The 13,839-nt window shown below is 33.7% G+C and overlaps 2 protein-coding genes across 2 annotated transcripts in view; one reads left to right on the forward strand and one right to left on the reverse strand.

Moving 5' to 3' along the window:
• The first annotated feature begins 10,655 nt into the window (after window positions 1–10,655).
• Window positions 10,656–11,258, forward strand: LOC102590082 (50S ribosomal protein L24-like). The gene has a single exon (XM_006364747.2). The coding sequence runs from the start codon at window positions 10,718–10,720 to the stop codon at window positions 11,192–11,194; it is 477 nt and encodes a 158-aa protein (XP_006364809.1). The 5' UTR covers window positions 10,656–10,717; the 3' UTR covers window positions 11,195–11,258.
• Window positions 11,259–11,453: 195 nt separating this feature from the next.
• The window catches only part of LOC107058425 (acetyl-CoA-benzylalcohol acetyltransferase-like), an 11,125-nt gene continuing 8,739 nt past the window's right edge, over window positions 11,454–13,839 (reverse strand). Inside the window, exon 2 of the mRNA XM_015304113.1 lies at window positions 11,454–12,416. Within this exon, the coding sequence (XP_015159599.1) occupies window positions 11,454–12,416 (963 nt within the window). The remainder of the gene's footprint in view (window positions 12,417–13,839) is intronic.

A 13,839-nucleotide genomic window follows, 5' to 3' on the forward strand; every position in this document is an offset into this window, starting at 1 on the left:
AGGGAGGAGGGGGGAGGAGGGGGGAGGGGGGTTCATTTATTTATAGTCAATTTGATTGGTTTTGCAAGTTTTTTTTTAATACATGTGAGTTTGAAACCTTATTTGGAATTAACAATGGTGAAACTGTTGGAGATGATGGTGGTAGTGGTGGCTTAGGAATGGTGAGTGATGAAGAGAATTGTTATATGTTGCTATGGGAAAAAAGAAACATAAATTAAAATGCATGTATTTATGAAAAGAAGTATTAAAAATAAAATTTTAGTATTATTTTTTTGGTGCGCTCTCTCTCAAAGAGGGTAAAATACACTTACTTTTCCTCATAGTCATATAGAAAGAGGGCGAAATAATTTTAATTTTAATTAGATTCACATATTCCTTAAAACTAGGATTAATTAATTAATCTTTTTAATTTACTCTTTCACTCCAAATCAACAACTCTCGCTTAATTCTCTCCTCACATATTTATCACTCAATTATCTCTCCTCCTTTCTGATACAAGAATTTCACCATGCAATTTCATTCCAACAATGACTAATCTACTTTCTTCTTCTTAAGATATCATCACCATGACCGATAAAAATCTTCTGAACGCAAACCTTATTTTGTATTGTTCCTTTCTAACGAGACCAAATCGAAGTAACTATTATAAGGAAAGCTTTCCAAATAAATCAACAGATCGGCTAAACAATTCACATTCATCGTCGAAGAATAATTCACAAACTCTTTATTATCGAAGTCATGGATTTTATGGATTTTCAAGTCTATTTTTGATAAATTAATGATGGTGTGTTATATCTCTATTTAACTAATTATTTTCGCCGTAGACGACGATAGAAATATAATGGGGAGAAGGATTAAACATGATTTCTTCTATATGTATATGAAATCAATATTATGTATCTTAGTTTTAAAAGTTTTAAATCATATATCTGGTGTATTTAAACAAGGTAATGTATCCTTTTATTTTCATTGTATGTGCAGTAAGTCTTCATATGTCTACTAGGTATACATGTGTATTTGTATCTGACGAAGAACTTATCAACATGGTTGACATTGTCGTTATATACGTTTTTATATACTGATGTATCTAAAGAATATAATTGATCAGATACATAATCATGTATAATAGATACAAATGTACTTATGAAAATCATGCTTAAAACAAACTCTGACACATGCATCACTATTATTTTAGGTACGATACACCTCACATAAATAATTTATATATTTTAAGATCAACATATAGATACATGTAATTAAGGAACAAAATAAAAATAATTTACTTCTAAGAAGAAGAAGTTTACAATTTATTCTGATTTTATGAATTCAATATTTTTGGAATTTTGATAAATATAATTGATACACTTGGATACTGAACATCTATTGATCATTCAATTCCTTCTCAATTACTCCTTTTATTAAGGAAATCAGTTACAACCATGTAATTCAAATGAATAAAACATGTATTTCGCTTTTTAAATTCATTGGATACATGTATTTGTCATGTTAAGATACATGTATCCAAAGAACGAAATATGGTACAAGAAGAAATATTTGAAACAATCGTGAATCCTCTTAATTAGGAACTAAACTAGTGGAATTTATGTAGTTTGTTCTAAATTATATAATGTAAAAAACAAAGATCTATCATTTTAAATTTTAAGAAAAAAGACTCAAGCTCAGCTTGAAAAGATCGAACGTACCACGCGAAAGGATTATATATTAAAGAATAACTAGTGATTACTAATATTTAACTAGTGAATCTATTTAAAATTATTTGTATTTAAAAATTTTGTAATCACAAATATTTATTGCTAAAATAAACATGTAAATAGGTGATTTATCAATGTGTCGCCTTATTAGGATATCTCGATGTTTCGATTATACACTATAATTAGCTCATTCGGTAAGATTGTATAAGAATTAAGTAAATTTTAATTGTTTTTACTACTTGTTGGATTTTCAATATTTTGAGAAAAAAACAACTTAATATATCCAAATTGCATGTCCAAACAAAACTTTAACTTCAACTTCAAATCATAACTCCATATCGCATGTCTAAACGATCCCTAAATAAAAAGTACAAACAAAACAAGTACCAATAACATAATGGAAAAGTAAAATGACATCAAAGGTTTCCATCGCGTATAAACGTGAGAGCTTTGATGTCATCGTCAAACTCAAATAACTACATATAGCTTTCCTTCAAGTCCATTTGCACACCAACTTCTGAATGAATATCCGTATCATGCAATCAAAACATTTGTGTATCTTTCGCACCAAAAAATAGTAAGGCTGGTTTTCCCAAACCAAACTCAGTATCATGCAAAGGGAAGTTGCACATACTTGAACATAAAACTTTGTCAACTTCATCATTACCTCCCCATTCTGGTGATCTAACACTTTCATTATATATATTAACCAATGTTGACACTATTTCATCTGGTGAAGCTTTGGCACATGAAGCAGCAACTTTATTCACCATATCCCTGATTAATATTATAAAGTTATGTAATTCCATCTTGGTTTCCCCTGGAATGAATTTTATCGGAACATCGATTCTAAAATTCCCTATAGAATTGTGCACTTGTGGTAAAGATGTTTTAGAACGCAAATTCAATGGAAAGTCCATTAGAGAAGGTCTAACATACCCCATTTATGGTTGCCGAAGCGCGGATAAAACCCCTCCATAGGAGTGCTGTAATAATTTCAACCCTTGATGGTTGAAAAGTCAAAGCTCCACATGCTTCATCGATGCATTTTTTTCTAAGCCTTGACATAGCAGCCTCACGAACAACAAATTTCTTAACAATAATATCTTGGTGTATAATTGGAATATAGGTTGACTTAAAGAGTGCTGATATATCTCTTGTCGGGAAAATATTACCCAAATTAAAGCTTAGAAAATTAATCTTCTCAATAGGAGTTTCCATTTTACACACTCTTGCTCACTCAAAAAGAAATTTAAAATCTGAGAAACCATCCATTGCAGGGTGTGAACCACTTAATAAGACTGCTAGGCTACCACATTCAAACTCAGTTACTTGTGCGGTTACAATTGGTGAAACCATTAAATTAGTTTGATCTATAATTTTGTTTACATGTGGCCAAAATAAAGATGCAAGACTAAGGTCCTTGCATGTTTTCTCTAAGAAATTATCAAACTTACAATTGACCTTGGCCTTAGTGTACGAAACACCTTGATCAAGACAAAGAATCAAACATTCATCTTTATCGTACCTTCCTGCTGCTGGATAAACATGAGCTAATACCTTCGAAAGGGATTGCTCAAGTCGTTCATCGATGGTGGAGTTGTTGATGAAATTATTATTAGCATAGAAAAGAACAAGCGTGACGTGTTCTTTCTCAGATAATTGATCGAAAAATGAGAGCTTGTAACGTTGAAGGTGAGGGGGAGTAGGCTTTATGAGCTTCGTCCATAAGATTTCAACTTTTATGCAATCTTTTTGATTGAGAAATCTTATTTCCATTGTTTTGATGGGAATAAAGAAAACTAAGACAGAGAATGGAAAAAGGCAATGAGGTGCAATTGTTCCTTTGTAAGTTCCCAACTACATATAGCCAAAAAAAAGGTGCAAGTCAAAGCTATGCTTCGAGAAAAATTAATGTATAGAAATCCTTAATTAAAAGAAGTAAAAATGTATTAATTATAAGATACTCAAAAAATTACTTTGGTACGAATAACGTACTCTAGCAAGAGTTGTATTAATTAAAATTTCAGTTACTTTATTTATTATCCATGACTACTTATAAGTAGCTAAAAGTCCGTTTTGATTTACTTAAAAAAACAGTTTTAAGTTAAAAATAAAAAGTCAAACTGAAATGATTTTTAAGTCAAAAAATAAAAAGTAAGGGGAGTTCTACTTTTGGTTTTGACTTATTTTAAGTTATTTTTCAACTTATTTTAAGTCATTTTTTACCTTGTCAAACACTTCCTAACTTATTTTAAGTTATTTTTCTATATTTGCCAAACACATCCAGAAGTCAAAAATTGACTTAAAAGTAGGTTTGACCAACTTTTAACTCAATCCGAACACCTTCTAAATCTCATAACTAACATTATGAAAATTAGAATAGGGATAAGTTTTTTTTTAAAAAAATAAATTAAAAGGCCAAAGGAGCTGATCTCTTTTATTAGGGAAAATTAGGCAAAATAGCAAACATTTTGCCTATATTAGGTATTATAGCTACCGTTTAAGAAAATTATAATTTGCGGCTACAGTTTCTTTAATTCTTGTTATTCGTTTGATTTGTATAAATCCAAAAATTGTATAATACAGTTCCTGATCGTATAAATCCAGAATTTTGTATATGCTTACCCTAGCTATTTTTATACTATTTATGAAGAATTCATAATAAATTACCTTGTTTGTATATTGGTAAGTGAAATATATAAAGGGAATTCTGAAATATTCCTAAATGTATAAATACAGAATTTTTATGTACTTACCCTATTTGTATATTTAATATACAAATAGGCAGAAATATACAAACTGCGGTCTCCATAGCAAACGAAACTATAGCTATAAAGCGCAATTAACGAAACTATAAATATAGAGCCCTATTATGTCTATTATATTTGCTATTTCTAAAATGTTCTCTTATCATTAACTCAAATCTTGAGCATATTTACATCAAATGAACAAGCCCAAGTCACAAAGACCCAAAAGGAAAGAAGGAAAACAAAAAATAAGAAAACAAAGAGAAAAGAGAAATTAAATGTAAAGAAAATCTGGAAACATCAAGCTAATAGTGGGAAGATCAAAGTGATCGAGTTGTCCTCTTCAATCTAAACTGCTTCGATCTAAACGAAATAAAAGATGACGAACCAATCGAACAATATATTTCGGTGAAGTGTCTTTCTTTATTTACAGATTGATATATATACAACTTGATACAAATCAATCTATCCTATCTTTAGGTAAGAAATCGTGATCCCCAATCAATGGGATTTGGTCTACAAATATGGAAACTAAATATATAAAATATATGTATTTCTCAACACTCCTCCTCAAGTTTGAGAGTGAATATCATGAAATCGTAATTAACTTGTTGTGCAATGTCACAATTTGATCTTTTACTAAAGCCTTTGTAAAGATGTCGGCTAATTGAAAGCGCATAGGAACATATGAAGGACTTATCGTCTTCGCTTGCAACTTTTCTCGAACTATGTGACAGTCTATTTCACCCATGAAAGACCGGGTTCGCTGCAATATGTAAGGCAGCTTGATTGTCACAAAATAATTTTGCAGGAGTTACATGTGAGACCTTAAGTCTTGAAGTAAATAGCTTAACCATGTGAGTTCTAAACAAGTGTTTGCCATAGCTCGATACTTCGCAGATGATCTTGAAACAACTAATTGTTTCTTTGATTTCCATGAGATAAGTGAATTTTTAAGTTATCCTGTGACAAACCTTCTTGTGGCTCGACAATTACCCCAATCTGAATCACAAAAGGCCTTTAAAATTAGATTGTTTGTGGAAGGAAATAACAAACCTTGACTTGGAGTACCCTTGATATATTTGAGAATTCGCACAGCAGCATCCCAATGAGGTTTTCTAGGCTCATGCATAAATTGACTAAGTGTTCGAACGAAATAGACAATGTCAGGCCTTGTGACGGTGAGATAAATCAATCTGCCAACTAATCTTTTGTATTTAGTTGGATCATTCAGTATAACTCTATATGTAGAAGTTAGCTTCAAATTTTGTTCTATTAGAAACTTTCCGGGCCTTGCTCCTAAGATTCCTAAATCTTGTAGAATGTCTACTGCATATTTTCTCTGAGACATAAAGATGCATTTCTTTGAACGAGAAAACTCAATGCCTAAAAAGTACTTCAAATCTCCAAGATCATTAATGAGGAAGTGTTGGGAAGAAACTTTTTGATTCGTTCAATTTCTTGAAGATCATTTCCTCTGAGAATTATGTCGTCAACATAGATAAGTATTGTTGTGAATGATGTACCTTTTGCCTTTGTGAACAGGGAATAATCATCCTTTGATTGTTGAAAACCAGCTTTACGAATAGCTTCTGAAAATGTGAGAAACCAATTTCTCGATGCTTGCTTAAGGCCATACAAGAATTTGTGAAGCTGACATACACTGTTCTCCCCCTTCAGCGAAGACCTGGTGGAGGTTCCATTTACACCTCGTCATGTAAGTCTTCGTGAAGAAAAGCATTTTGAACATCTAATTGATAAGCGAACCAATTTCTTGCAGAAATAACTGTAAATAGACAACAAAGTATCGTGAGTTTTATTATAGGAGAAAAAGTTTCTTAATAGTCGATTCTCTCAATCTGAGTATATCCCTTTCCGATAAGATGCGTCTTATAACACTCAATTGTTCCATCCGATTTGTATCAGATTTTATAAACCCATTTTCATCCAATAAGTTTCTGACCATCACGGAGTGGAACTAAGCTCCAAGTCTTATTTTGTTTTAGTGTTTCTAATTCTACATTAATGGCTTGTTGTCAATGTGGATCCAGAATAGCCTGAGCATGTGAAGAAGGCTCTGTGTGACTTGTAATGTTAGCTGAAAAAGTACAATGTGTTGAAGATATGCAAGAGTAAGAAAGATAATGAGAGAGAAGACATTGAGCACCTGATGTTGAACTTGGCATGGTAGAAGATTGATTGACTTGAGTTGGAAACATGCAGTCTTTATGCCTTTCGAGAGTTTTTTTTAGACGAGCAGATTGTCTTAAAAGAGGGAATGAAGGAACCACAACATCCAAAGTAATTGGAACAGTTTCAAGGATTTCAGCTGACGTCAGAGATTGAACGAGTTGATTGGGATTGGTAAGATTGTCAACTGCTATAATTTTAGATTAGGCAGGATTGCTAAAAATAATTTCAGACTGAGAAGGATTGCTAGAAATAATATCATATTGGATAGGATCGCTAAAAATATCCTTTGTAATCGTGGGTTCTTGATATTCTACTCTCTGAATGATATTAGGTTGAGAAAAAAATGGTGGAGATGACCAATTGTCAATTTTGCTAGAAAAGGATTGAGGTGATAATAAGGTCGAAGTTGGAGTAACTGTATTAAAAGGAAAGATTGTTTCAGAAAATTTGACATCACGACTTACAAAAAATTGTTTGGTTTCTAGATCATAAAGCTAGTAACCTTTCTGACCAGTAGGATAACCATTAAAGATGGAACGTTTGGCCCAAGAATCAAACTTTTATCTATGTTGAACAACAGTAGCATAGCACAAACAACCAAAAACTTTTAGGTGACTAAAGGATGGTGATCTATGATATCGCGATTCATAGGATTGGTAATCGGTTAATAATATAAACAACAGTCAAAACACATTCGCCCCAAAAGATGATTGGCAAATAAGCTTGAAAGCGTAAAGCTCGTGCAACATTTAAAATATGACGATGCATGCGTTCGACTACCCCATTTTATCATAAAATTGAAACACAAGTTCGTTGATATTCGATTTCATGAGACCGAAAAAAATTTCATTGGTTCAAATTCTTTGCCATTGTATGTCCTAATTTTTTAATTGAAGCATGAAATTAATTTTTTGTAAGTGATACAAAAGATTGCAAAAATGAGAAGTTTCAGACTTGTATTGCACAAGAAATAACTAAGTACATCTTGTAAAATCATCTAAGATAGCAAGAAAAAACTGAGCCCCTGAATTAGTAGGTACTCGATGTGGACCTCAAACATCGCGATGTAACAAGTCAATTGCAGAACAAGTAGATATATTACTCAATGGAAATGCAAGCCATGTCTGTTTAGCCAAAGGACAAACATCACAATTATTATCAAAGGAAACACTACGAGAAGGTAATAGTGGAACAATTCATCTGAGGCAAGAAGGTGAGGGGTGTCCCAGACACATTTGCCATAAGTTTTTTGATTGTGAAACTTGACGAGAAATGGGTGGTTTTTGTACCGATGACATATAATAGAGACCACCTGCATGATGTTTACCCGAGCCAATCATCCTCCTCGTACCCAAGTCCTGCAATACAAAAAAAGTGAGAAATAGAAGGGCACAACAATTTAAGTCATTGGCAAGTTTACTAATCGACATTAAATTTAAACGAAAAGAGGGAACATGCAAAACATTGCTTAAGGTAATGTCTAAGTTAAAGGGAATTGTGTCAATGGAATGAATTGATACTGGTGACCCATTGGGAAAATTGAGAATGGGTATAGGGGATTTTGTTTGAGTGAAGAATGTGGAATTGGAAGTAATGTGATCAGTTGCTTCGCTATCTAAGATCCATGGCCTAGTGAATGCAGAATTAATTGAAACATTATGAAAAAGAGATAAACCTGCTGCATTTGCATAGGTATCGCTATTACTGGCAGAGTTATTATTTTGAGTGAACAAGCGTACTGCCTGAGCAATCTTCCGAAGTTGATATGCTGAAAATTCATGTGAACTGCTGGCATCTTGCGAGTGAACCTCTTTCTTAGATTGAGAAGATTCGATCACATTAGCAACATGAGAAGGATTACCTTGAGATCCATGTTGTTGTCGATAACTTTGATTTCCTGAGTTGTTGAGAGACCAAGTGCCATTTTTAAACTTGCATCTGTCCTCTGTATGACGTTTTCTTTTGCAATATTTGCAATGAAATTTCTGAGTGCGGCAGTTCTCAATTGTGTGCCCTTCTCGATTGCAATGCTCACAATGTTTATCCTTGGGTTTGGTGAAAAAATTATATACGTCTTTGAAGTGCAGCAGCAATAGAGAAATTTTTTGTTAATTTCGACGTCATTTGTCTCTGTGTTTCCTCTTGAATAACAAGTGAATATGCTTGACGTACATTAGGAAGGGGAGACATCATGAGAATATTAGATCAAACAACATTATAGATACCATTTAGACCCATTAAAAATTGCATTACAAGGTCTTCTTCAATTTGATCGGTGTGCGCTTTAATTTGATTGCATGTGGGAGGTGTTCGAAATGTATCTAACTCATCCAAAGACCTTTGAGTTTTGTGAAATAGGAAGAAACATTCATGTTACCTTGTGAGAGTGAAGCCAGTGTTTTTTGAATCTGATAGTGCATTCTTTTGTGAAAATTGATCTTTATGATCTTGCCATTCTTGGTGAGGAGCTTGACATGGATGACTTCTTTAGCTAGAGCAGGTTCCACCGAATGAGCAAGTCATGATAAAATCATACTATTGCATTGATTCCACAATGCATACTCTGTTGGCTTATCTATTTCTGACGGTGGTTCAATTGATCCATCAATAAAATATAGTTTGTTTTTGGCAATGAGAACATGTATCATTGATTTGCTCCAAGATGGATAATTGATCCCAGTCAACTTGATTGGAACAAGCATGAGGCTGGGATGATCTGAATGTTGAAAAAATATATGGATTAGATGAATCCATATTGTTACTCTTATTGCTAGTGTTTCGATTTTTGGAATGATCAAGCGTTGATACCATCTTAGAAAAGGAGAGAACACTATATTTTGGTGAAGTATCTTTCTTTATTCACAGACTGATATATATACAACTTGATAGAAATCAATATACTCTATCTTTAGGTAAGAAATCGTGATCCCCAATTAATGAGATTTGATCTACATATTTCTCAACAATCTAGCTTCAAATGGGTTGAATCTCAGAGGAGATTAATAATATCAACATCTAAAAACTAAATTATAGGCCAAAACTTCGAACTTGATATCTAATATACTATATACATTGGATACAGGTGAAGAAGAAAAATCTTCAAGACATATTAGATTTTCTTAACCAAGTCTTGGTTTAGCATCAAAAGGACACCATAGAGCGCTCACCAAGTGCATAATGCTATAACCGTATAAAATTTCTTCAGACATTGATATTTGTATTATAGAGAAATGACTATTGTTTACTATCAACTTCCTTTCATATAATTAAAATTTGCATCAAATGAAATAAAAACATTGATGAATTACTAGTTAATATGTGGACCTTCTTGATCTTATACGAGGAGTGTTAACTTTGTCTAGGTTAATAATTCTTTTGAATCCACTTGGTAGTTCCAGGAATTGTATATTGAAAGTCACCTACAAAAACAAACACCAAGTTAGTTAAACAATTAACAAGAGTACTTCCTTTTCGAAGGGAATGTTATTTCACGCAAGTCTTTAATACTATGTACGTAGGCATTTGGACATGTGATATAGAATCATGTGAGTTTTTATAAAATTATGTGTATTTAGAAGCTTGTAGTCGTATACATTTATAGATAAAAAGACATGGAGATATGCCATTTTGATTAGTGCATGCAGCCTCTTAGTATATTCCGTTATATATCTTGTTTTATAAACTATGTTTTGCTCATTTGGTATGATTGTATAAGAAATGAGAAAATTTTGATAGTTTTCATAATTTATCGGATTTTCATTATTATTGAGAAAAAATAAAACTAAAGAAACTCAAATTGCATATCCAAACAAAACCTCTACCTCAAATCAATATTATTTCAAAATACGATTTAAAATCATAACTCCATATCCCAGGTCCAAATGATTCCTAAATAAAAAGTACCAATAAAAGTAAAATGATATCAAAGATTTGCACCGCGTATAAACGTGAGAGCTTTGATGTCTTCATCACACTCAAATAACTGCATATAAGGTGTGGGAAACTGTAGAGCTTTGACACCTTGAGCTTCAGAAGGGAGCTTTTACTTCGATTTAGCTCAAAATGGGATGGAAAAGTTTTCAGAAACTCATTCATCAGTGGAGAATTCTCAGAGGAGATGTCATGATTATCCAAGGAAAAGATAGAGGTGAGACTGGTATCATCAAGCGTGTCATACTTTCTCAAAACCGTGTAATTGTCGAGGGGAAAAACCTGGTCAAGAAACATATCAAACAAGGGCAAGGTCATGAAGGTGGAATATTTACAGTCGAAGCCCCGCTGCATGTTTCCAATGTTCAGGTTGTAGATCCAGTCACAGGGAAACCAACCAAGGTCGGAATTAGATACCTGGAGGATTGCTCCAAAGTAAGAGTCTCAAGAGGTATAGGAGCATCTGGTTCTATCATTCCCCGGCCCGAGATCTTAAAAATAAGGACCACACCAAGGCCTACAGTTGCTGGTCCTAAGGATACTCCAATGGAGGTTGTTATGGAGAGGACATATGATCCAAAAACAGGAAAAGGCATGCCAGATCTCTAAAGAAAATGTGGTGCAGAAGCTAGTACCTAATGCATTACTTTTGTGAGAACACTGTTGTTACTTATTTCATTTAAGAAACTCACAACGTTTGGCTTTAGACCAACAGAATTTGCTACCTCTCCTTTGTAACAGATAAATAGTGTTAATCGCGAAAATTATGGTATACTTAAAAGGTTTTTGGCAGTTGTTGAAAAAAAAAAATTGCATATAACTTTCCTTCAAGTCCACTTGCACAGCAACTTCAGAATGAATATTCGTATCATGCAACCATAACATTTGTGTATCTTTCATGCCAAAAAAATAGTAAGGCTGGTTTTCCCAAACCAAAATCAGTATCATGCAAAGGGAACATGCACATACTTGAACATAAAACTTTGTCAACTTCATCGTTCCCTCCCCATTCTGGTGATCTAACACTTTCATTATATATATTAACCAATGTTGACACTATTTCATCTGGTGAAGCTTTGGCACATAAAGCAACAACTTTATTCACCGTATCCCTGATTAATATTATGAAATTATGTAATTCCATCTTGGTCTCTCCTGGAATGAATTTTATCGGAACATCGATTCTAAAATTCCCCATAGAATTGTGCACTTGTGGTAAAGATGTTTTAGAGCGCAAATTCAATGGAAAGTCCATTAGAGAAGGCCTAACATACCCATGTATCGTTGTTGAAATATGGATTAAAGCCCTCCAAAGGAGTGTTGTAATTATTTCAACCCTTGACGGTTGAAAAGTCAAACCTCCATCTGATTCATCCATGCACTTTTTTCTGAGCCTTGACATAGCAACCTCACGGATGACAAATCTCTTAACAATAATATCTTTTTCTATAACTGGATCATAAGTTGACTTGAAAAGTCCTGATATATCTATTGTTGGAAAAATGTTACTCAAATCAAAGCTTAGAAAATTAATCTCCTCAACAAGAGTTCCCATTCTACACACTTTTGCCCACTCGAAAAGAAATTTAAAATCTGAGAAACCATCCATTGCAGGGTGTGAACCACTCAATGATATCGCTAGGCCACCACATTCAAACTCGGTTACTTGTGCAATGACAATAGGTGAAACCATCAGATTAGTTTCATCTACATTCTTATTTTCATGTGGCCAAAATAAACCCGCAAGACCAAGGTCCTTGCGTGTTTTCTCTAGCAAATTATCAAGCTTACAATTGACCTTTGCCTTAGTGTAGGAAACATCTGTTATCTCCTATATTCAGATAGCAAACCAGAAATAATAAAAGATGAAAAGAAAAACACAAAGAACTATCCGAGTCCACAGAACCCACTGTGTGTCCTTAAGAATTTAATCCCCTCAAGTACCCGACGTTGCAGATTAATTCCTCCCAAGATAAAATGGATTAACCGTTAAAGAAGTAGCGGTACCTCAAACTTCGATAATTTCAACGAACTCAAAATGACAGCAACGAATCACACACACAGACACGATCGATCGATTTTGTTTTGTAAGAAATGTATGCAAAAGAAGGGAAGAATTCGATGCCATAGTCACAACTCTTCAGGAGAGTCACAACACTTCATTTCCTGTTCACACCTTTAAAACCCAACAATCCCCCACATGAATAGGGAATGTCTATTGTTAAAACATATGCATGAAAAATTGTGTGATTCGTAAGTAAGGATTGATTGCATCTGGATAAGTGGGTTTCCCTTTAAACTTTCCGTAGTGAACATATATCGGATATACTCGGTCAATCGGTAGATTTGATATCTTTGAACCGTCGAGCTTTGGTGTATACCTAGACAACATAAGTCACACAATCAACCCTTGAACTGTTTTTGGTTCTCATTGTTTTGTTCGTTTCAGCCATGAACACGTCTTGGTTTATAAGTGCGTAGAGAACTGGCCTTATCGGATTCTCCTTGAAGCGGCTTACACTTCACACTTACATATGTGATTTCTAAATGTGTTATCCCATAGATACACCATTTGATATACGCTGTATCAAACTTAGAAATCATTAAAAAGTCCTAATGCCTTTATCCTTGTTACTGAACATTGTCTTATCATGAGAATGGACCATAAAAAATATTTTGACAATGTTGAACCGTCATCAATGACTTTGTTTGATCTCCCTAAACCTAGATCTTGGGATCTCCAGTCTTCTGGTAGAGTTACCGCCACAATGACTTGTTTTCGGCCATAGTCCCATTCCCTTTGATAATCTATCAACTCTCTCTCTAGTTAGGCCTTTTATAAGTGGATCCGACACATTATCCTTTGACTTTACATAGTCAATTATGATAATTCCACTAGAGAGTAGCTCTCTAACGATATTATGTCTACGTCATATATGACGAGACTTTCCGTTATACATATCATGCTCCATGCCATACCTATTGCAAATTAACTCTCACTGTGTATGCATACTGGAGCTAAAAGGTTTGGGCAAAAAATCTTTCAAGAAATTTTGGAGTCATTCAACTTCTTTACCAGCCTTATCTAGAGTGACAAACTCAGATTTCATAGTAGAGCGAGCGATACATCTCTTTGGAAGATTTCCAAGAGACTGCTCCTCCACCAAGAGTAAATACAAATCCACTCGTGGATTTTACTTCATTTGACCTGGTGATTCAATTTGCATCACTATATTCTTCAAATACTGTTGAAT

Source organism: Solanum tuberosum, unplaced genomic scaffold (assembly GCF_000226075.1).
Source record: "Solanum tuberosum cultivar DM 1-3 516 R44 unplaced genomic scaffold, SolTub_3.0 scf00516, whole genome shotgun sequence".
In the NCBI taxonomy this organism is placed as follows: Eukaryota; Viridiplantae; Streptophyta; class Magnoliopsida; order Solanales; family Solanaceae; genus Solanum; species Solanum tuberosum.

Bases quoted from the DNA above. Each gene is read 5' to 3' on its own strand.
- LOC102590082 (XM_006364747.2), top strand. From the start codon at position 10,718: ATGGGATGGAAAAGTTTTCAGAAACTCATTCATCAGTGGAGAATTCTC.